Source organism: Diprion similis, chromosome 2, assembly GCF_021155765.1.
Source record: "Diprion similis isolate iyDipSimi1 chromosome 2, iyDipSimi1.1, whole genome shotgun sequence".
Lineage (NCBI taxonomy): Eukaryota > Metazoa > Arthropoda > Insecta > Hymenoptera > Diprionidae > Diprion > Diprion similis.
The window spans coordinates 4,799,675-4,825,263 of NC_060106.1; the positions used below are offsets into that span (position 1 = coordinate 4,799,675).

The 25,589-nt window shown below is 41.0% G+C and overlaps 1 protein-coding gene across 1 annotated transcript in view; it reads right to left on the reverse strand.

Annotated features, from left to right (window-relative positions):
• Positions 1–4,709: 4,709 nt before the first annotated feature.
• The window catches only part of LOC124416087, a 37,276-nt gene continuing 16,396 nt past the window's right edge, over positions 4,710–25,589 (reverse strand). The window contains exon 2 of the mRNA XM_046896952.1: positions 4,710–5,137. Coding sequence (XP_046752908.1) covers positions 4,770–5,137 — 368 coding nt within the window. The 3' untranslated portion in view covers positions 4,710–4,769. The remainder of the gene's footprint in view (positions 5,138–25,589) is intronic.

Sequence of the window (25,589 nt, forward strand, 5' to 3'; positions counted from 1 at the left end):
CCGACATTAACCTAATTCTACACCTATACTAATTTCACCGTTTGCCTGCGTGTTGGTGCTGTGAAGGACGAAGCCATCGACGCGTTTGTGTTGCGGGTAGCTGACTGGGTGTGTAATAAGCGCTGGTGCAGGGTGTTCGACACTGATCTATGCGCATTTCCGTTCGCGACCCTACACCACGAACCACATCGGTGGGTGAGTGAAATTGTGTTTTGTGGTGACACCCCAAATCCAGCTCAGCCGACTGTGAAACGATTTTATAACTCCGTGAAAAGCTGGCTTTCCAATAGCAAAGTAGTGGAGGGTTGCGGCAATTCGCTTTCAGACTCTTCACGCGTTTCTCACTCTTTTTATATACTTCTGTCTTCTTCATCCTCCATGCAGTTATTATACGGTTCCGCAACCTGCCTTCTTGATTGAATTCTAAGCTCTATTAGAAATCTAGAATGAACAACTTAAAATTTTTCCTGCTCATCGTATACTTACATTGAACTCAATCTAATTCGTCCATCTGTATAATAATTTTCTAATCGCCCCGAACTCGATTTGAATCTACGTATACCACGGTGGAAAAACTGAAGAGAATGAAATTGTTAAAAAAGTAAAATTGAATTTACTAATGAGGTTTCAATCGCGAAAGTTAGTGAAATTATTTCCCCGTGAGCAATTTTTCGCTAATCAAGTACCGACAAAAACAATTAAAACTGGACAAATGACCCGCGCGTGTATTATAATCGCAATAATAAACTTTTGCCCATTAAGTGGAAGCGATGCACCAGCTACTTGTCGAAGGTGAATAAAATTATATACATATCTTGGATTGGTGATTCGGCGGTAGGAAGAAAGAGAGAGTGAGTGAGAGAGAGAGAGAGATGGACGTAAAAGTAGCCACCACGTGTATTGGCGATCCCGCAGGAGACACGGGACCGGTTGCTATTGGCGTATCGAAGAATACGACGAGGGAATTGGGCCCGATCATCATCACCATTATATGGTTTCTTTATTTGGATGCAGCAGCCTTCGAATTACAGGGCGGCATGGGCTACCTTGCTTACTGTTTCATAATACCCGTTCTGCCCCTCGGGATTAATCGGTCGCAACTCCACTTTCGGCCGACCGACGTCGAGGGTTTTGCTTTGACGGAGGCATGGCTGAGAGAGAAGCCAACGAAGGAGGGAGAGAAGAGGTTAAACCCTTGAAGGCGAACGCTTCAAGGTGTTCCGCGCCTTTATCGACCGCTGACAACTGACAATCACCGAATTTAATCCAAATCCTATCCAAGAAATGGACCAGGATTATGGCCTGCATATAATTTTATCTACTGTGGACGTTGGTTCGAATCGCGCGCAGGATAGAGACAACTTATAAAATGAGATTTATTGAGGTAATGAATTTCTGTACTTTGTGCTATTAACAAAAATATATTAGCCTAACGAAGATAAATAAGGATTGAAAATTCCGCAGCATCAGCTTTTGTTTGACACAACAGAAATAGCAAAAACTGATTTTCGAAAGGATAAAACTAACGATCCTGAGATCAGATTCAATCGAGTTTCTAAAGTTGGAAAAATTTTGCACGAATGACAATCCGAACTGTCCAGGTTAGATAACCATGACATTGATTAAATTCACCTATCAGGAATTAAATATACACACACGCGAGTTTCGTGAAAACCCCGAAGTGACAGTCCACGAGGTGTTATTAATCATCCCGTGAGACCTCCTCGTATTAATTATACCGTTAAGTGTCACTCGCAAGCGTAAATCGTGTATACACAGCCGTCATTCGATAAAAGTATAACGTAAATGTAAGCATGCAATGGCAAAGCGATGAAAATTGAACTCACCTTTGCGATAAGCTACTCTCTCAGGTATTTTTCAGGTGGACATCCATTGGTTTCTTCGCGGTGTTAATTCCTGTATCACTCTAAATTGTCAAGTTAGACCATATGCTAGGGCTCGGAAATTACTGTAATTACATGTTGTAATTATCCCGTCTAAAGACTGTTTCGTGTCGCGGATAAGTGACACATGACTTGTAAGTTTGACTACGGTAATAACCAGTCCGATCGTTAATGTTATGCAAGCAACGATACGCGCAGTACCCAGACCTATGTGAGTGCAAATTCATTCAGTATGTATCGACTGAATCATGCGTCCATTAATGTTACAAACAAACATGCCTAACAACCAACGAATGTCACGAATGTAGAACAGACGTTTCCGGATTAGATAGCTCAGAAGTGTAGTCGGTAGAAGCACTGCGATTTAAATTGGAAAGCATCGAATGCGTTCGGCACTTTTCTCACTACTTTTTGTACACGTCCGAAAAAAATCGCACTTCTCAAGAAAGAACAATATATTTCAACAGAGAAACAAGAATCTCAGAGAGGTTTAAAATTGTTTAGTATCAAAAGCCCGGACGCGTCTTTCCCGACGACTGGGACAGCGGATGGGCAAAGAGAGGGTGTGAAACTGCGTTAGCTCGTTGTTATGTTTGGGTATGACGATACCCAGACTTCACGCGAATGGACTCTATACAGAAAGGAGTTCATCTTTAGTTAATAAATTATGTCGTTGAGTAAGCATCCCGGTATAGGGAACGACTTCAAAAAGATGTTTCCACGAATCGGTAACCCGTTATAGGTTATATTATGTTATATTACAAGTATACGTGCGTCGTCGTTACTGCATACACTGTGAAAATTGTCCATCGTAATCCAACGCGCGATACTCGAATTTTACAGTACTTTACGTGGATACTTTTCACGTTATACTAATGAATTCACGTCAAGTAAATAGCTTGTTACAGAAGATGACACTTTTCCAGATACATGTTACGCTTGTCAGATTATAATTAAGGAAGAATTTCACATTTTCGCTATAATTCTTCTCGGCTAATTGAACATCGGATAAAATTGATCCGGAGACGTTAAACCAGTTTAACACCGTAACTAAATTCTTTTTCGCCTCATTTTCATTAAGAGACTCGCTAAATAACAGGAAAAGAGTTATCTTGCTGGTCTGTCAAGTAATGGTAAATTTTTCCGCCTAAAAAAAAATATTTGCAGGCATAACATATTCCAGGAAAACGCATAACCAACGTGAAAGATCCAGCGTTCATTCGCGTAATACAATTTGCAGAGTGGCTAGCGGCTTAACTCGAGCATAATAGGCGCGATTAATCAATGCATGCTTGGCACGGCCTACACGATTGCTCCAGTAATTAACGACGGCAACGAGATCAGGGCTTAACGAATGATTATCAAGATAGACTTGTCTAGTTCACGTAGCGTTATCTCATCTTCAACAACGCGAGTTTAAGTAGGTAAGATTGAAAGATGTGTGTATGCGTGTGTGTGTAATTATTGATTAAACATACGTTCGTACACACCGGTAATTTAAAAAATGCGAAGGTATGTTATAAAAATACGTATCATTGCGCAGAAAAAAATAATACTTCAACGACGAATTTATCATTAAATTTTTAAGCATATATTTTATTTATACTATTATATGTATATATGTATATATATATGCTAAATTTATTTACATATCTCCTTCGTTTATAGATAAATATAGACAGACGCGTCGATTCGATCATATAATTCATTATTAATTTATTCCCCAGTTATTATAATTCGGCTTGCACGTTAAAAGAAGAGAAAAAAAAAGAAGCAAAATAAAAATTGAAAAATGAAGCAAGTAATAATAATAACACGTGTAAAAGAAAAGTAACATTTCTACTGGTAAAATATCAACGTATATTGCAAAGTCCCATCTTTTCACATTATAGGTCTAGGTATACACATTATTAATAACTGTATCGATCGACTGATAATTTAATAGGTATGTATATTATATAATATATATATATAATAATCAATATAGATACGGTAATAAGAATTATTATATTTATCTAACGGCAATTTTCATCTAACAAAAAAAAAAATATATATATATATAATATTTACAAATTATTTACAAATCAGAGCTTCACGGTAGCTCATAAGTTAAGATATTATATATATACTGTTAATCATAATAATAATAATAATAATTTAATCTTCCAAACGAGGAACTTTCCTCATTCTTATATTCTCCCTCGTATTAATCGTACTTCTTCTGTTGTCTTTTTTTTTTTTTTTTTTTCTTTTTTACTTATTTTCTTTTAATAAATTATACATTATGATACAATTTCCTGCTCTTCAACATCCTGCACGTATGCTTCACGCAAAATTGCATGCTGTCTGCGTCACTTTCGACGGGTAGCTATGCTGATTCCAGCGTGTATCTATTATACAGGGGATCGCGCAAGCTCTATCATATTTCATATTACCAATGCCACAGTTCCTGTTTCCGCAATGCAATTGCGTCTTAAGTTATTATTTATCGCTCTGCATGCCGCGTGTTGCGCAATATTTACACACACTATCAGCTCTCGTCTGCGGACACTCGCGGACATTACGACTGTACACATTACACACATATAATATCTATATGTTATAATTCAAAATACTTTTAGTGATACAGGTTACAATGGTCTGACAAAAATTAAAACCGAAATCAGAACTGCGTTCAAAGTAATGCACCCAGCTTCCGCTGTAAGGCCGCTTCTCCTTGTCGACCGGACTTCAGTCGCTTCCCCTACAGCCCCGCGATCGGCCTTATAACGGGAATCGCCCGTAGAGCCGCTGATCATCGGCTTAAAGCCGTTTAATATCTGTTTCAAATACCATCGCGACGTTATGCGGGAAATTTACAACTTCTTAAGACTTGTCGTCCATCGAGTTTGGCAGCGGCCTCTTCTTCAGGATACCCAAGTCTTGGACGTTTTCTAAGAATGTCTTGTGATGCTGGGCGACCAGGAGCGGGTTCACCGTTTGCACGTCCTTCTTGAGTTCCTCCATATCGCGCTTAAGCTTTGCCCTTCTGTTCTGGAACCAGGTGATCACCTGAGCATTGCTGAGACCGAGCTGAGCCGCGATCTCGTCTCTGTCGGCTGGGCTCAAGTACTTCTGGTACAAAAATCTCTTCTCCAATTCGAATATCTGCTGATTCGTGAACGCGGTTCGAGACTTTCGTTTCTTTTTAGGCTGCTGACGGTTGTTGAACAGGTTCAAGTGATTCGCTTGCTCTGCAACGTAAAAGAAAGACAAAAATTAATCATAACGCAATTATTTCGTTATTTGAGAGAATATTTCTTTTCTTTTTTTTTTTTCTTTGAATAACTCTGGCTACTCGCAGCATCATTACTGCAAAAATAACAAAACTAAGAATCGATTCAGCCGAGGTCACACTCGCCGAAATTACATCTGACGGACGTATTGCGGCTTTCGATTTAAGACTCTGTTCCGCACAAAGTCGTAGTTGCATTTCCGTAAATTTGTCTGCACGACTGGTTCGCCAGTCGGCATCAGCTTCATTGCGAAATACTGCAGACGAGGCGGCGGTAAATCCGCGAGCATCAAACGAATTAAGAGTCTCTCGCCGGAGACTCCGAAGAGTCGACCGCAGAAACTAATATCTCCTCGCCTCTGACCGGCCGGGCCGTAGGAATCGTCCGCCTGTTTGTCCGTTCGTTTCTACTTTAGTTTCTCGGTTCGTGTTTCTCCTTTATATACAAGTATAAATATAAGTATATATATATGCACACTTCTTTCGTATAGATTTTCTAATAGATGCGGCGAAACGGCAGCCGTGGTCTAAAACGACGCGGAATTTTGGCTCAAAGATTATTCTCTTCGTGAATATATAGCCTATAAAATATATGGATATTTTATAATTGACATGGTTGTGCCGGAAATTGGCGAATTCCAATTTAAGGCGATAATTCTCTGGTACATTCCGTTCATTTTTCGTTTCTTAACTAACTAAGATACAAATTGCGGTCCTAAAAAAATTAAAGGAAAATAAAGGTCAATACATTTCCGCGAATAGAAATTGCAGAAAATCTGATTTTTAATATATATTTGCACTCGGATTTTCTTCCAAATGATCAAATATTCAAATTTAAAATTTTTTTCAACGTGTTAGTTTGCTTTGCTTGTAGGGAATAGTTGGCGAAGAAACGTATTTCACTCGTTTTCACGGAGTTTATAAGCTATACGTTACAATTTCAGACTCTATACACAGTTGAAAATTTTCATTTGGATTTCGTCTATAAATTACAAGATAAATCTGATTCCAGACTCATACTATCACTCCAATGAAAAAAATTTGCAAAAATTAGTGCGAATTTTGCACAACTACGTATCGCCTCGATTCGACTCGAGAAAATTTCGAATATTGCACCAGAACTTTTGAAATTCGAGATAAAAACGGCTACAAATATTGAAAAGTTTAATCACGGTACATTATTTACGCGAGCTTCTTACACGTCAAATTACAGATAAAGGAGCAACGATATCGAATATTTGAGCTGATATACATACGCGGCTTCCACAATGCCTAAGTGATCGAAATTGTTCTTATAAGCAGCCGGGATTAATCGATGGGAGGGTGGTAATTGGATTTTGAAGAGGAAGACCGAAACGACCTCGTGAGACTTTGTTCTCGCTTTTTCCTCGATTTGGCAAACGATTGCATCGATAACGTCGAGATTTAAAAAGAAGAGGGCGTCTCTACCAAGGCGATCGCGACGTATGCGGTATTCCATCATACGAGAGGTTAGCTGACCGAGTCGATGCAACTTTTAAATCGGAATGTACTGCGGCTGCGCAGGTGTGACCGATGCGGTGCCCTTTGATGTACGTGATGTCGGCACTACTTTGTCCGCAGCGTTACGAGAATCGAGCCCCGTTGTTAGCGCTCCGGCGTTTATCTCGAAAAGCGTCAAACGGGCGCGAAAACATGTCCGAACCTTTTAGCGAGATTAAAATTCGCCCCTTAATCTCCCACCAACCGGATAAAAATCGGTCAACCCGTTACGGAGATATGCGGAGCCCAAAATGTTCGGATTGACTCTCTTAGCTCTCTCTCTCGGATCTCGAGATCAGAGGTCTGGAACGAATTTGTAATACGACTTTTATGGAGAAATTCTTTCGGCGTTGGCCGAGATGTGTGCGCATCTGATTTGTGGCTTGCGGCTGTCTCGGACGCGGGATTCGTTTTTTCTTCCCTCCCCCTCCGCCACCTTTTTTCACGGATTTTGCGATCCCTCGCAGTTCCTTTTTGCTTTACGTTTATTTATTATCATTTTTTTTCTTTTTTTTTTTTTTTGTCTCAGTTTCTTATCTCGTGCAAAATCATACCTATCACTAACGCTTTTCTTTCCGGTACCGTAAAATCTAACTTAAACCTCTGTGAGCAGTGCATTTTATGTTTTGAAAAAATATGAAACCCGTTTAAATTTTCATATTCTTATACGCCTTTGCAATTCGGAATATATTTGACTGATCCATAAAGACGTATTCTCGTCCAACCTGATGTCTGAAAGGTGAAAACAGGAAAAAGGAAAGAGAAAAACAAAATACGAACACATCACCTGCCATCTTTCCCAGGTAATTTTCAAGTTACGAGTGCAACTCCTAGGCAGTTAACCTCTTTCCGTCGTGCGGTGAGAATCAATGCGCTACGCAACGAGAGCGGAGGCGTGTATGCATATATCTACACATGCATGGATGCATGCACATGCACGTATGTATATATATACATATAACTATGTAGCGTGCACCGCGTTCAGGGTGGGGTGTACGTTTGCACGGAGGATGTAAGAAGAGAGGGCGAAGAGGAAAAGCTGGAACGCGGGGTAATAAGGTGACGGTGTCAGCCATCTTGGTTCCGCTCGGACAATGCCCGCTCGAGGAGAACGGAAACGGGCAAAGCGCGGGTAAAAGGCGCGACGATCTTGAAACGATCTTTAAAACGTTAATAGATTATTTGGTAACAGTTTCTTGTTAACCGAATTTTACGGTCAAACAGTAAATACCTGTGTGTACATACAATACATGTACCTATATAATATGTATGTACGTATAGAATCTCACACACATTGAAACACAGGTCTCCACACAAATCTATCACGTCGCCGTTTCATGCAATTGAAAACGCTCCCCGCGAAAAAAAAAAAGCTCTGCAATCCAATTGACGATCCTGTACTATTAATTGACCGCAGGCTTGTCGTAGGCTTCCCTTACATTCGTACAATACGAGTATATTAGTAAGAAACGTGAAACGAAATTTGAGCTAAGTTTTTATTTTGTAAAAGAAATTTTTGCCTACGGATTGAATTGAGGCACATTATAGATACAGGACATTCAGGAATCTAATAAGTAATATTCAATTTCACACGTCACACATTCGACAGATTACTTACAATTTTTTCGTCAATATCGTAATAACAACGTAGTAAATCAGTATATTTCTGTGAGTTTTGAAACCGCATCATCTGCAGGAGCACCGAAACGAATTTTCTAACAAGTCATTTAGCCACAGAGAGAAGCCACAACGACAGACCGCGTCGCGTATATTAAACACGGGAAAGAAATTTGAAAAATTTTGTAAAATCAGCGGGTGGAAGAAAAAAAGAACGGAGGAGCAGGGGGGGGGGGGAGGGGATGCAAAAAAAATTTGAAGGCAAAGCGAAGACCCGGCAATTTTGAACGCGCTCAACCGTAGAGAGAGTCGACAGTCATTTGTCTTCCCTCGACCCAGCAGCAAAGCTCGGGCCCAAGACTGGCCCTCGGGTCTTTGGCCACATGTCAACGATATATTTTCTGCCAGCCTACAAATCGTTTAGTGGGTAATTTTGAAATTGGAACACTTATTTAGACGTTTAGACGCGAGGGGATATATCCGAGAGCGAACCGAGGTTCAAAAAGATTTACGGCATCTCGAATACCGCTTATATAGCTATATACTCAGCTGCAACCGCTTTATATATGTATATATATATATATATATATATATACATACGTCACTAAACTTGATTCGCTCATTCAAGCAATTATGCACGTTCCGGTAATTTCGGTCATCTCGGACCACGCTTGAAATTATAATTCGCAAAAAACCAATTAGAAGAAATGTTGAGGAAAAAAAAGAATTCACGACAAATTAGTGCGCTCATTTTGTTTCTTTTTCCGTCTGTGATTAGCCTGGTTAATCGTTGGTCAATTCTTTAATCGTCATTGCAGATGTCGAAGCGAGATTTTTGGAGAAGAGAGGATCCTGCAGCAAAATGACCAGAGAAAAAGGTAGAGAAAAAGAAAAAACATCCGACTAGTCAACGCCGTAATTGTACAAGCGATTAGCGAAAGGCGTTGAGTCGACAGATTGACGGACGACCGGATAATTGTTCACGTCTCTACTGCAGGGGATATAGCCAAGTGTTTTCCTCCCACTAAAATCCTTGTAATATTGCGGTGATTTTTACTTCACTCGAAAATTGAACTTAATAGTTGTCCGTTTACGCAGGGAAAAAAAACGAGAACACTTTTTGTCGTTGCGGAAAAAAATCGTACAAAACAGTAGATACACACGTTATACAGGGATAAAATTTTTGAACATTAATTATTATCCTACGATTAATGTAAAAAGTGTTATCGTGAGTTATTCACAGCGCCATTGACAGTAGAGTGAGAAAAAGTTAGACGAATTTAAATGTTAGGTGAATTGTAAATACGACCAAGATTTTAATCTTAATTATTCATACGTTTGCACTGTAATTACGAGAAAACATTGCCATTCCACGAGTGTGTCTATATTTTTGTTTTACATTGTTTCGTTCTCTTTTCAATTAAAGGTTAGGTTAGCTGAAATAAAGTAACGTAGCGAATTGAAAAAGGAAAAAGCCGCATTTTATGAATTTCGGAGATGGTTTCAAACAAAGGCGGAGGAAAAGTCTTGGCAAGATTGAAAGCACAAAAAGCTGAAAAGAAAACAGACGTAACGACTGAACAAGAGTGACATAAAAAGGTGCGATGCTCGTTTGTTTCTCGTTCAAAAAGCCCATTGGCAACTTTTTCTTTTTCTTGTCGTGTGGTTTTTTACACCCGCGTTAGTGCGCCCGGGGTTATTTATTCGTTGCCGTCACTGGTCTGTCAGAATTATCAATTAAGCAAGCCTGCAACCGGGCGGCCGTGTTGGGTTTATTAACATAATAGGTCAAAACAGTGCGATATTATTCCAGCATGAGCACATTACGTGTACGTGTGAGTGAAATTTCTCCTTCCTCGATCTTATCTAGGATCGACAGAGACAAAAAACGGCTGTCAAATTAATTCGGCAGTACCTACGGACAGGAAATAGATTCAGCCGCCATTTTGTGTGAGATTTGTCTTCATTAGGGTTTCCTGCGGCGCCTCTAATGCGCCACCTGGCGCTCGTGCCAACTTACCAGGGAAAGGTGTTAACCGGCTGCAGCAAGATTCGGGCATCATGGGACGTTCTTACGATTCTTCCCTCTTTTGAAACGATTTTCATGATTATACGTCCGGGTTGTACGGGTGGTCCGACACCTTCGATCAAAGCGTCCGATGCGAGGAACCGGTTGGAAATCGCTACCATTCCATCCACTACGCGTCGAGGGAAAGTTCGCTCGTTTTCTCATACGCAGATCCATTCATTCATTTTTGCACATCAGTGCTGACGATTGCGAAGACCCCAACATAGCTCGTGAATGGATTAATCGATATGCATGTAGGTAGTACGTGTGTGTACAGCTTACGCTCTGCACTCGACGTCGTTTTTTAGATCGCAACACCACCGAGAATTCTTCGAGTCGTTGAGCTCTTACGGATTCGCGCTTCGCTAGCTATTAGAGGACTTTATCGTGACACAACTTGATCAATTCACATACTGTATCAAGATGTAAAACCTGTCGCTTGAAAGTGGCGAATGGAGCAGATTGATTCTGAAATAAGTCTTAACGATTAACGCTCTCTTGCACCAAGTCTGATCGGCGATGAAAATTAACCGCGTTGCGTTTGTTTTCGAGAAACTGCTACTTTTAGTTAATAAATTCAAGTGATTTGCGAGGATTAGTTTCAAGTAAAGATGTATTCGGAATATAGTTTGGTCAGTCAATTCATCTTTGGAATCTTCCCATCAGATTTTCGGAACAAAGCTGAACGAACTTTGGCTCGAGGTAAATAGACCGATTAAATCTAGAGCCGGGGGTCCTAAGACCCGGTTGGAACTCGCAGCTCAAGTAAAACTCTGGAATCGAAGCACGTACGTTCCGAGTTGATCCGACGGCCCGCGTGAATAATCGGGATGTCCAACAACGAGAGTCGTTATCGGATCCATGGGAGATGGACAATGGCTTTTTATAAGACGATGTCTGCGATACGGTGTGTAAAACACGTGAAGACGTTGAAAATAAAGTTCCGATTTCAACGTACCTATAAGCGGCGTATCTATTTTTAACATAAATTTTTACCGCAGCGACTAAACTAATTTACGATCCTAAAATTTATCTGCGGTCTGGTGAACCGTGGTCCCCGTCGAGAAGCTGAAAGGACGAATAGTCCTGGTCCAGGACAGCTGAGTATCGGGTGCCAAGCCACGTGCGGAACCGCGACAAATAAATGCCTCGAACAATGCGATCGGCACAAAGGTGACTACAGCCAGAGCATTCTCAGAGTAAAAGAAATCGCCTCGTCGGCTAGTCCGAGAACATATTAATTCCCATTTACGAGAACAGGATGTGCGGGCGTCTCGGCTCGTCCGCACCTCGTCCGCATCGCAGGAACCGCGTCCCAAACCGCAGCCCGCAGGAACGCCTGGAGCGTCGTCGCGACGAGTGACGGGACGTCGTCTCCCGGTCATTAGTCAGCTCGTCGTCACTTCTGCAATTAGAAGCTCACAACCGACGGTCATGTTTCCCTGTAGGTCCGGAATTTTCCTCCGCGGGAAAATTACGCAGGGAATTACGGGACGCGATTCCCTCGGGATCATCAGAGAGCTTTGCTCTAGGTTTCCCTTCGAGATTCGTGAGCACCGAAGGAGTTCCTGGAAGTTGAAGTTCGAGTCAGGAAGTTTCGCGGGCTGCGCAGAGAGAGAGGGAGGGAGGGAGTGAGAGTGGAGAAGGGCAGCAAAGATCGAGGGAGAAACCTTCTCGTCCTTATTTTCTTCTGCCTTTCTTTGTTAGTGTCGAACCTTCCAGGTATATAGATGAACTGCAAACAGCAGCTCAGCGCACCCCGTTCAATTTCCCTTAAGCGTTTTTCTAATGATTACAATAATTACAGGCACGTGCAAGAGGATGAGAGGCGAGGACCCCCTTAAGATTATTATTGAAGGCGAAGAGCAAAGGACGCTGGGACGTCGGAAATAGACGCTTAAGTGACGCAAGGAACGCCGAGAGACTCGCGGAGACAGAGAATTAGAGAGAGACAGAGATAGCTGGGAGGCTGCAGCTATCCCGGTGGTGGTGGTGGTGGTGGCTCTTCTCGGCAAGCAAATCGGGGCTAATAGGATCACAGGAACGTTGCAAACGGCCCATGATACCGCTCCGGCTTAAGCGGCTGCAGTCTGCCCCGGAAAAAGAGGAGAAAATAAATAAACAGAAAATACTGCACGGTGGCAAAAGGGGAATCTCCATTCCATTAGAAAGACTCGCGTGTACGTGCGGCGTCCATCTGCATGAAGATCTGGGCCCACCGTGCAGGGAACTGCTGCTTCGGGGAAACCGGAGGCTAATTCAAACCCGTGTGAAAAAACTTCGGATTATAATGACGTGATTCGTCTCGATTCTGGTTTATATACTGTTATACATACTCTTCACCGATCGAAATTTCGTCCAGTCGAAGTAGGAATGCGTAAAATATGTTTTTGCCGTACGGATGCGTAAAATAGGATTTTACGTACCGTTTTGCGGGTGTAAAATACCGTTTTACGCACTGGTATGTGTAAAATAAAAAAGCACCTAGATTCCCCAAATTGTTGTTCCCCGCAGTCATATGATAGTTGAGATTGGATTGATTCTGCGAATTGTCAGTGTAATTCATAAGAGTTGGGCAACGCCTCTTTGTTTACTATTTGCCGAACTCGGACGTCCCCGAATTGTCTCACTCTCATACGGAGCTCTCATTCTGTTATTCGTAATCCAGGAGTATGAGAGTACAAGTTTGTATACGCACATTAGTCGTCAGTCAGAAGCTCAAGAGTGAACACGCGTGTGCTGTGAAATTTGGATTTGAGTTTTTTTTTTTCATACTCTACCGTGGACAGTGATCTTTGTGATGAAGAATTCTTACCACAAGAGTCAACCGCTGGTAAATATAAATAATATAGTATTGTTGTTTTATTTAATTATTGGCTCAGCCCCCCCCCCTCCCCCCCCGGCGGGTTTTCGACCCCTTCACCACCACCAGAGCAATTCAATTTTCGTACAATGTTTTCTAAGTTTACGGCTTATACGGCGAAAAACATTGTTTGTATCACGTGCGTAACGATTTACACCATCGTGCGATCTCGCTAAGCACTCGGGGCGTAAAACCGTGTTTTACACACTGGATACGAAAGGTACTATATCGAGTAAGTTTAAAGTTTTTACAACGTCGTTGAAAGTGACGGCAAAGATTTTTTAACCCTTATGCTGCATACCTTTTGTGCGTAACACTGGTGTCACAACGAGGTCACGGAGGCTTTACACAAACACCATTGCGCAGAAAGGGAGATATCGATTTTAATGACTTGAAAAAAATTCTGGAATACTCTGTTACTATTATTTTCAAAGTACATTAGTCAGCGATGCTAAAATAAGATTTTGAATATGAAGAAAAAAATATAACTCAAATAATCAATGACAAAAACGAATGAATTAACGATATTCACGATATTTCATTATTCATCTTGCATCAAATCAATTTATTTTGGACGTTTTTCACATTGAATATACGGTGAACATGTAGTTGGGTCATTATGGCTCTGGTGTGCAGCGTAAGGGTTAAGAAAAATTCTCGTTGACTTATTTTGATGAATAACGAGTTGATCTGGAAGTTTCATGAATTTTAGAGGATTCGTTTGAGAAAAGCGTCAATTCTAAGCTCCTTCATAAAAATTATTTACGCAGTATTCTGAAAGTTTCGGTAACCTCAACACAAGTTCCTTGAATTGTTTGAAATTCTCACCGATATTTGTTGCAATTTCTTCGAGATATTTATAACCATTTGTTTCTCCAGCCCATTAATTGAATTGATCATCTCAATGAAAAAATATCAACTAGATGGTTAGAGACTTCTATAAAATATACAATCTCATGCATCACGTTAAGAATTTCTGTTCAACATTGAAATAAACAATGAATTACGAAAGTCGGAGATAAACAATTCAACACCTAAGACCATTTAAAAAATTAATCCATTCTTCAAATCCAAGTCCTTTCTATCCAACGATGCTCTAAATTACTGTCTACGCATATATGACTGTAATCTGATATTTACAACGGTGATAAATGAACGCGGTTTCTGTTATCCAACACGCAAATATATAGATACCGACAGCCATTTTCAGTCCGGAACAACAATTCGGGAGCGGACACGGAGTAATTAATCTTTCGTACTTTGAGGGACTAATTACCTCAGGCTAGCTAATCGAAGGATGAAGACAACGGCGTTGTAATACCGTGGGAAACAAGAGGGAGAAGGATGGAATAACAGGGAAGTGAAATGAGGAAGATTGAGACACGGGGGCGGGGAATGGGAAAGAGAAAGAGTAAAGTGCCGTGGTGGGGATGAGTGGGTGGGTTTTGTTACGTTGCTAATGACACACGTAGAAATAATTTTCAGCCCACATCCTGTGCTTCCTCCCCCGCCTTCGTCACCCTCCAGAACCAACACTTAACAGCACAGAGCTGCGGTGTAAAATTCGGCACACAGTCAGGGACGTTGTCTGTACGTGTAACAAATCGAGAACAACAAAAACATACCTACATATATATATATATTGATACATATATGTGTGCATGTGTACGTACCTAATGCCTACAATCGGTCGGATTCGATTCGGTAAAATTAATTTGTTCGGGTTGCTCGAAGCGCGGGGTGTTTTGTAGTCATCGACGCTTCTTGCCCAGCGAACCAGTAACAATTTTCGGGAAACGCTACGCGTCACGTGACAGAAAATAAATAACAAATAGGTGCATGCGCGCACCGGTCCTACAAAATAATAGAGCCTATCGCACCACGGCGTTCTCCCTAATTTTATGGGGCCTCAGGGGTGCGACAGCCTCGTGTCTCACACATGGGACACCTTAGGCTCTTTTCTACACACACACACATTCCCAGTGGATGAAATCGTGCCCCGTGCCGGAGCCTCGACTTGTGTTATGGTGTCCGTGTCTGCATGATTCCTGCAGGCTCGGAGGGCAGGGCGAAATGTCTGTCCATGGTGACATATTAATTACACGAAACAGTCGACCCAGAAAATTGATACTCTTGAATCGATCCCGTTCACTGCACCTGTCACCTACGAATGCAGGTTTTTCCGTTTTATTTCCTCCTGAATAGAACCATCTTTTGGCACGGTAAGTCTGTTCTTGTACTCTGATTGATGCATGTTTTTAAAACCGCCCCATAAGTGGCTCGAGATATCCGTAAATGAAATTTAAAGAATATTGTAGCAATAAATTAGCAACTTTGGGAGGAATTAACGATCACGTGTAAAGAAATAGATCGATTTCTGTAGATGGAATAATTTTTCTCATGTACAGAGCGCGTTACATCCCAGCCTTTGTTCGGACCAACAAAAAAAAAAAAAAAAGAAGGAAAGATAAAACGGATGCGTCCGTCATTCGTTGTGATTGAAAAAATTACGTTTCACAAAAAATGATTCAATTTTTCAAATTTAACTGATATCTAGCGGCTGCTTTGATTGAAATGCGTTAAGCGGTAGAATTTTACTCTATATGCTCACGCGCAGTGTATATTGTATAACAGACGAAGCTGTTAATTGAGAGGTTTAAATCTGGTCTTGAGCATTTTTAGTTTTCCGAACGAAACAGCAGCCAGTCTGGACCGCTCGCGCCGCATCTCGACATCCGAAGAGTTTTCAGTGTGTATGTGTTATGGGTGTTCCTAAATAATACTGAAACCGGTCTCCTCTCCCCATGCGGGCGGCGTGCGCGCGTTCTTGGAGCAATTATATCTCTCATCGTCAGGCATTTGTCTCCGTGTTCCCAAAATTAAAACGCGGAGACAGCTGAACCCGGGCTTTATAAGCTTCATGCATCGTGTACTGGGCGCAAGGTACCTACAAGGGTTGCATGGGGCACCTTACCGCGGTAATTTGCTGTCAAATGTCAAGTATCATACTCTGCGTCACTGGAGCGTGTAATAACTCTATCCGTGAAATTCACATCGCGTATATGAAAACGGTTTGAAGAACGTTATTATCGTTGGAAATAACTCTTTCGCGAGAAACGGTAAATTTCTTATTTACAACGAATTCACGTTTTTCGAGCTGTTAACGGTTTGTTATAAAATTCTAATAACGATATAAACTCCACGATATATGCACGCGAACTCTTCCATATTTACAATCGTACAATTATACGATTATAACAGTAGCCACATATATATATATATATATATATACATATTTATTGTTTCTTCATTACGAATAGAATTTATTTTCTCAAATCGATATTTCATCGTTTGATTTCGAAACGCAGCGCGCGAATGAAAGATTCTAAAACCAATATCCAAGCATGAAAGTGTGTAAATTTGATCACGACTAAATGTCACATCAGTTTTCGATATGATTCTTAGAGTTCATCGCTGATCTTGACTAACTAAATGATTATGTTGTCAAGAGCGTGGCGCAGGATCCTCGAAGTGTTCCAAGATCCGTGAAAAGGGAGAAAATATAAGAATGGAAGGAAAAGACTGGCTCAACTTCGATCGGCCGGTTTTGGGTATGGCCGAAAAAATTTAGGGAACCATTCAGACTTAGGAGGCCAACGTTCATTGAAGAAGAAAGAACATGAGAAGAAGAAGTAGAAAAAAAAAAAAAAAAAGAGAACGAAGTCGATCGGCGCTCAAGTTTTTAATTTCCTGTTCGATTGTACTCGATTATATCCTTTTTCTCGGATCGTCTGCATCGTTTCGATTTGCTTTAACGGCCGTTTAACGCCGTTGATACCTTCCCAGTTCCCCCGATCCACAGAAGCGGCAAAATTAGCCGCAGCACGATCCTCCACAGTGACTATGGGGAAAACTGCCGAAGGGGATTTCGAAACGTCTTATACATGAAGCCAATTCAATTACTGCCTATCAACAAAGAAAGTTTTAAACTCTGTGTCGAATCTGATTGACCGGTACCTTATGCTCCTATACATTATATATACACGTAATCGCAGGTCTTCCACTGATCCCGACACACTTTCGTACCCAGATGTTAAAGGTACATCCTTGTATCGTCTGATAGGCGATTTCTTCACATCTCGGTTGTTACCACTGTTGTATTTAGCGGAGAGAAACTGATCTCTAATTCTTTTCAATCATCTTTGCATTTGTTCAATTTATACGGACAACCAATTATTTTCTACATATGGTGTTTAACGGGTTTTATTGTTGACACCTTGTTCAAGGAGCTCAAACTGATATCGGTAACTGACTAAAGTTATACAAAGGCAGAGAAAATTCTGGAACGTCTATAGAAGTGGAAAGAAGCGTGTCAGAATGGCGAAAAGACCTCGTGGAATACGCAGCATGCACGAATACCATGGACAGGAATAAAACGCGAACATACAACGAGTAGTACGTACTTTTATTGACTCACCGACCAACTATGAAGGCTTGAAGTTACAAACGACATAATTGATACTTGTCGCCGCGAGGTTCCCGCGTATTACTAATAAGCGTATTCATATATACGATCAGTCGTGTCAAATTATTCTGCAAGATACCGCTTCGTGCATGGGGAAATCTATAACAACTGTACGAGCAGCGGCCTTGTAAATTACGGAAATTTTTCGATTCGGATTCATACTTTTCGGAACAGCAATTACAGCGAGAGTATGTAGTACATCAGAAATTATGAATAATATACGTAACAGGCGATCGGATCGTGAACAAAACCGCGTCTAATGCAAACTTATTAATCGATAAACAAATTGGCTGGTATATCGAGGTATTATTTGAACGGTGTCTGAACTAAATACCTTGCACTAATATTCAAATTCGTTCTACGTATAAAATCGATGCCCAATTTTGCATAATAATTCAGCATTCAGAATTATGTGCTTAGAACGACCGGTAGAGTTAGTTTTCTAAGTGAGGTTTTCAACTGAGTTATAGCAAAGAGAACTGGAATATTACAGCGAAGCAGTTTCACCTTTCACGGTTTTTGAAGATTTCAAACTAACTGTGCTTCGACTTCGATTTAGAACGATCCTTCCGCAACTTTTCGCCATACCTGGATCACCCCGTATGGGTCGGATGGTGTTTAATCGTAAGCTGTCCGCGGTCCCCTGCGCGGTGATCCCGGGGGGTAAAAAGCCAGCTGTACCAACAGGCATTAGTTAAATGAAATTGTGATTTCGTTTACATTTCCGGTCCGTGACGCGGCGACAAAGGACGCGATCACTACCGATCTCGACGATCCTTTATCGCCGGTTAGTTCCTGTAACTTTACGCTTCTGCGCCTGTCACCCCGTTGCGTTAAATAATATATACACACACGATCTGCAGCACTTACACAACTAAGCCTAAAGTGATTTTCGCCAAAGCCGTTGAGGCCAACTCGTTTTCCTCCATTCTTTAACCCCCGGTATAAAACTAGGAGCTGATCGGTTTCAGCGATGTTCTTTTCTCTCTTCTCCCCCTTGGCACTGCTTATGGGGTGTAGATGTGAGGAGGAGGACTGGAGTCTCCGTGTGTAGAAAGTATATCCGTAAAATAGAGAAAAATTGAAATCGCGTTGCTGTAGCAAAAGTTCTACGTTTAAAAGAAATCGCCGATCGGTTTGAACCCTGATTGCTTGTTGGCGCCATTCTGGTGACATGTTGAAACTATTTCAGTTGAAAACCCATATGAGATACTTCTTCTTACTGGGGTTTCCATTGGGTCTTCTACATGGGAATGTACGGTGATTGTAGTGAGAGATGCGATGCCCATTAGTAGGCATAATATGGTCGTTCGGAATATGGTCGTTCGGACGCCTCGCTGGGCCCGGGATCAACCGGCGGTTCGCATCGGTTCCAAAACCTTTGATCTTAAAATGGCGCATTATCTGACGAGGCTACTTACGCTCTTGAAAAATTTGATACCAGTCCGCGATGCAATTAGCTGCGGTAAAGAGGCGGCGCTGTGCCGTGCCGTGTCGTGTCGTGTCGTGCCGTGCAGCCGTGCACCAGCCGTGCAGCAACGAGAGGCCGAAACCGGGAATGCGACAAAGGAGAAGACGGAGGATAATCGGGAGGAGGAGGAAACAAGAAGTAGCCAGAGGTGTACAACGATCGGGATGATGGTAACACCGACCAATGCCAATCAGCTGCGTGGTTTCAATACGCACGCGGACACGTGCGTGTACCTGCATCGCATTTATTTTCGTTTCACACTTTCCTTTTTATCTCGCACGATGCGACTTATTGTGCATCTGAGAAAGCAGCGAAATTTCACGTCAAGATTCGGCAAAATGTTATACGCGATATACCTAAAGTGACCAGCCTTTGGCAAAGAATCAACGAAAATTTCACATCTTATTTTTTATTTTATAAAATTGCACCTCATTATTCTCGCCATTATATACCAGCTGGGTTGAAAATCCAAGAAAATAAAGCAACGGAGACAGCTAAATCCAAGTTGCAGTTTTCGAGTAAATGTTTACTGAAATTCATGACGTTTCTCATTTTTACTAACGCGTTTGTCAACATCAATTAAATATATTGAATTATCATTAAGTTAATAAGAAATATCTTGAAAATTGAAGATTTATTTGCCTCCGAAACTCAATTTTTCCAGATCTTACCACTGCAAACGTATCGACTACCGAACCTTTACGCAGACGATTATTATTCGTCGTAAAATTGGAACGATTATGATATGATTTCATTCGATATACGTAACGTAATATAAAAAGGAGGGCATGCAGGCGTTCGGAACGCGGGTTTTAATTCCTTGGCTCAGAGCCACGATATTTCGTTTTATGTTTTATGTTTTACGTAAGCCTCGTTCACCGCAGCCCTGTCATCGATCTAATCCCGGCATAAAGAGGCCATTAACTAAATGACCAGCCAACATACGCGCGTTATGGTCGCACATAAGCTCAAACGTGCTCCGGGGTTCGTACCACTAATAACGTTATTAACACTACACCCCCCTCTTGGGGTGGAGAGCGAGCGAGTAGGGTGACTAAATTAAAACTAACGAAAACAACCGAAAATCGTAAACGGCGCAAAGCTGAGAAAGTGGAAGCTAAAAAGCTCACCACGAGTTCGACGACGGAATGCTGTAAGTTTCAACTAAAATTCTTTGCGGCCTCGCTCGGAAATAAAGCTCTCCGGTTATTTACGCCTCTACATAAGCTTGAGCGAACCACGCACGTTATTCGAGAACCTTATACCAATATTCTCCGTTCACCGAATGCTCACAAGTTTTCCTTACAGGTATAGTATATGGATACAAGGTGGGCCAAAAAAAAACGGACTGATTTAAAACGTGAACAAAGTCCAAACGCGTAGGCCGATTTTGAAAAACTATTGTCCGCTCGATACTGGAAGAGTAAACAATTCGTTTCGCGTGTGAAAATCAGAAAAATTATCATTTCTTGCTGGGATGCATGCTCTTGAAAAACTGGTTTTGCAAAACTCGGTCTGGGGATGAACTAAATTAATATTAAAGAATATTCAACTTGACGTGACTTCCGTTTCATTTCTACTATTTTTTCGATCACTTCCGTAATCTGGATTATTTTGAAATATGAAAAATAAGAAAATTAAGAGAAAAACATACGTTGTTATAATTTTTTTGTCATCCATACAACAAAAATAAATTAGTCTTTAAATCATAATTTAAGATGGTGATTAAGGGGAACATTCTTTGATGATAATTTTCATCATCCTCCCATCAAGTTTTTCAAGAGCGTACTTCTCGGCAAGAAATAAAGGTTTATTTGAATTTCCAAACGCAAAACGAAAGATTTGTTCTTCTATCTTCGAGCAAAAAAAGTATGTGAAAATCAAAACGTGAGAAAGCAAAATATATATCTCTTAAATAATTGACCATTTTCAACATCTTGTGTCTGCACTTTGGCAGTGAAGGAGAAGCCTCGCGTTTAGAAATGTAAATATTTTTTAACACTACTGTCAGAAATTATTTTTATTCCATGAATTCATGATAATGATGCAATTAAACGACATGCGATTTTGATTATTGAAATAAGTTGATTAAAAAATAAGGTCTGAAAGAATAATCAACTGACGCAGCTTTTGGATTTTTCTGCAGGTAATCGTCAAGGTAACCATCGATTTTTTTTTGGTTGATTATTGACTTTAATCATTTCAGTAAAAAGTCGACAAATACTGTAAGCCTACCTCCACGTATCTGACGGTTGAGATTGTTTCTGTTCATCTATAAAAATAAGAGGGACCATAAAGTATACGACCATGGTATCAACGGATTTTCATCCGTGGACGAATCCGTCAGGAATTCGAATACCTTGTGAATCCGTTTATAGAAATATATTTTTTACGATTATTTATTTTTCGCGACCAGTGCAGCGTGAATTGTGGTTTACATGATGGGTCGAACCCACAAATTTGCAAAACCATAAAATTTCACAGCCTGACTCGACCGTTGCAATAAAGATCTCCGCGATAATGACTCTGACCTTGTGGTCCAGAAACCTGAAAAATCTGCTCTTACACTTGTCACATACATGTTTCTGCTCTACGTGATCAACCATATTGCCAAAATCAAATCCACCATGACGCGTACAAGAATTACAGGTATTGATTAGGAACAATTACACTGGTACCAACTACGATGTAATCCGTGGATGAGACCACCGTCGATACCTAGGTGACGAATAATTCCAATCCATGAGGCGACGTTACCTTCTAAATTGTAAGGCAAAGCGGTATAAGCGTGCAGACGATGATGACGAGTTGTACAATTGAAACCGCCTTTCACTTTCGCCCTGCAACCTATGAATGCAAGAATACATTGTAACGGCGAGTCTTTTGAGCCATGGTATACCATTGCTACCAGCCATTACAGTCCATATATTCAATACTTAGATGTAGGTACCCATGCACCGACTGGTATTATGAGGTATAAGGAAAGCCCATCGTTCGTATCTAAATTAGCTACTAAATTAGACATCAATGGCTGTCTCAGGCGTGGGTAGGCCTTATAGCCAATGGGATAACAGTGATAGACATGTGGGAGAAAGGACCTTATAGCTGAGACGAGAAATTAAGATAAGCCTCAAAAGAACCGCGCCGGTCAGACGGACCTATCAGTGATTAGAACCAGAACCCCCAAGTTTCTCGAATACGAAACCTGGCGATCGTCTCCTGCTTTTTCTCGCTCTCTTCCACTCTCTTTCTCTCTCTCTTTACTCTCTCTTTTTACCTCTTCGGTCGAATAAAATGGCGCCAAATTGCCGCGTAGGTACCTTGGAGGAACGCGTCTTTTCTTCTGCCAACGCTTTTCAGACATGCCTATGGAGGGAGGGAAACGCCTCCCTGATCCATGGACTCTCTCCCTAAAACCATCAGACCCGGACACCTGCACTTGCGGGCGTGACAAACTGGCTTATTGTTTTCGCACCTACAAAACTTACGCTAGATTAACTCCTACCCTTCAGAAATGGAATTAGCAGGTGTGGCCTGTTTCCAAAAGGCTTCACACAGCGATACGTTTTCGTACTGCACACTCTGCAACGCTCTCTCTCTCTCTTCACACGCGTGTTTAACGTGTTCATCCCTCGTGCCACGGTACTGTGACCAATTGATGTTTGCTCTTGATCGTTAGGACTGCTCGTCTGACCAGGCAAGGAAGAAACGCGGGATTGTAAATATCTGCCTGAATTTATGTAGGTAGTTGTTTCATCGGTGAAGTTTTTTCTCCTTATACTTCGAAGTTGCTCAAGGCTTCAATGGTAAATATGTCAAAGAGACCTCCATTTTGCACGTCCATGAATCGAACCTTCTCTCGCAACGTCGATTATTTTAATAAGCCAATAAAGAAGTCCTGTTTATTGTACCTACATGTTGAAAATGGCGGAATATCTTCGTTTTTTTTTTTTTTCTTGACAAATGAAATAAAATCATTACACAATTTTGACGACATTATTCGGGATATCGGAACTTCTATTGGCGTATTCGGTAATTAAGGTCAGTGAATGAAGTCATGAATTATGAAGGACCAAATACTTGCTGCAGGGTTTGTCGAACAGCGTAACGGCAAATATGCGGAGTGATGATCCGGATCAAATCAGCTTTAAGGAAAATTACTGCAGTCGGTTCTCCCGCTGATGAACACAAGCCGGAGCTCAAACCCTCGCAAACGACAGATTGCTGCCTTAATCGGGCGTGACGAGAGCAAAACGTTTTCTGTGATTATACGCTCGGGAGGAGGTTATAATATTGTCTACCCTGATTTCATCACCTCAAGATATCCCCAACTATAAAGCGATGGCGTATAAAATCAGGCAAGTCGACCAGAAGTGATCTACAAAAACTGTCCGGCGATTGCATGTAAAGAGAACAATTTACATATTTTCGGATGAATACAATAGAATCTTTATAGCTTTGCTATAAAACATTTTTCAAATTATCGCAATTTTCATTTCTAAAATCTTCATTAAATTATTCTTATTTTTTACTGTAAACGAAAAACCCGGTTCTGGACAAAACATAAAAATAAATTTTCTATCTGTGACCAGAAATTTGAATATCCACTTTTTTTTTTTTCACTACAGTCATTCATGTTGAAATAATTTTATGTTGCTACAGTAATAAATTTATTTTAGGGCCTTATCTAACTGAACAAATGTGGTAAACTAAAAACAAATTATATATTCAACGTCATTTTTTTCAACACGTACTAAAATTTTTTATCAATCATATCAACGAGAGTCGATTCAGCAGACGTACAATAAACACATCGAAACATAGAACAAGATGATAAAATAGAATAAAATTCTTTCACTTGGTCAATTTTTACCGGGCAACATTACGTAACTGAAATAAAGCCTCAGTCCCTTTTGCGGCAATCCTCCCCCCACTAATGGGGCATATTTCAGTCACGGTAGAGGCTCGTCGGGTCGTCACCACCTGCTACAACGAAGACAATTCGCCACGGTCGCATAACTTGGCTCCAAGGATGCGCGAGATAGTTCTGATTTAGGGAGCTCATGGGAGCGTAAGAGGGGGAAGAAGAGAGGAAGAGAAAGAGAGAGAGAGAGGGATAGAGAGAGGGATGAGCGCAAAGAGGGCGTCGGACGGGGGCGCTTAATTATTCTCTGGGAATTTAGCAATTTTCCGTTTTACCGAGTTCGTATACCGTTAGCGAGTCTCTGCCCTTCTAGAAGGGACGGGGCTCGAGGGGTGGAGAGTCTGCTGCCACCCTGGGTACTTGACGAGTGGCGTATTACGTTCTGGGGTGAAACGAATGCGCTGCGAAGACACGGGAGAAACTTGTAATGCGCGAGCGCCTGCGCATCTCCGTCAAAAATGGTTCAGGGGAAGATCAGGACCAGGATCCTTCGTCCATAAAGTAAATCGACCGATTTACGACTGCACCCCCTTCTTAAAAGCACGGTGAATAAAGTCTTCGGTATGCCGCGATACACACTTTATCCTTGATAGGGACGATATTTTTCGGAGACATTGCCTCTCCGCGAATCACAGCACTCCTTTTGATCGACGTACCGAACAGACTAGCTGCTGGAAATTTTGGTCTTGAACCTTGACCATTTTTTTTTCTTTTTTACATTTTTTATTCCGGTGGGGACAAAAATTCGTTGACACCGACGATTAGGGTCTGTAACTGTGTCTTCCAAATTTCTTTCCACCATCTACGAGGAAATTTCACTGAAATTCTATTTCCTCGGAATAAATTGAACGGTGAACGGAATTGAGGAATACATGTCAGGCAGTTCAAGGTACTTGTTATATACGAAACACACGGAGAGAAATATTGTTGTTTCTTTTTTTATTTAGATGCTGAAACAGGATGTAGCATCTGATTCGACACGATTCCAGTTTTTCCACCACTCCAGATTTTTATTGACTCAAAATTGACGTGCAAACAAGTTTTTTCCAAATTTTTTACACGATATTATACGTGCGGCAATTCCTCGGTTGGTCACCGTATTTCAATATGAACATTCACGTGTCAATTCAATCAATCTCTGTTCAATATAACGAGAAGATATTTCGAAACGACGCGATCGTATTTGCATTGTCGACACAGTCATTCTGACACTCGTTTTATTTTACTTCGATATTGAATAAGAGACGTAAGAAAACCTGTCACTGCCTATATTGGATAAAAAATTAGCGGGTCGTTGGTCGATCGTACGATAGTAAAATGTTATTTTAAATTCGGAGATCGGTTGTTAATATTATGCAATATCTTAAATATCGAATGTAATTTGATTTGCACGGTTTATCCATTTTTTTGCAGAAGCAAATT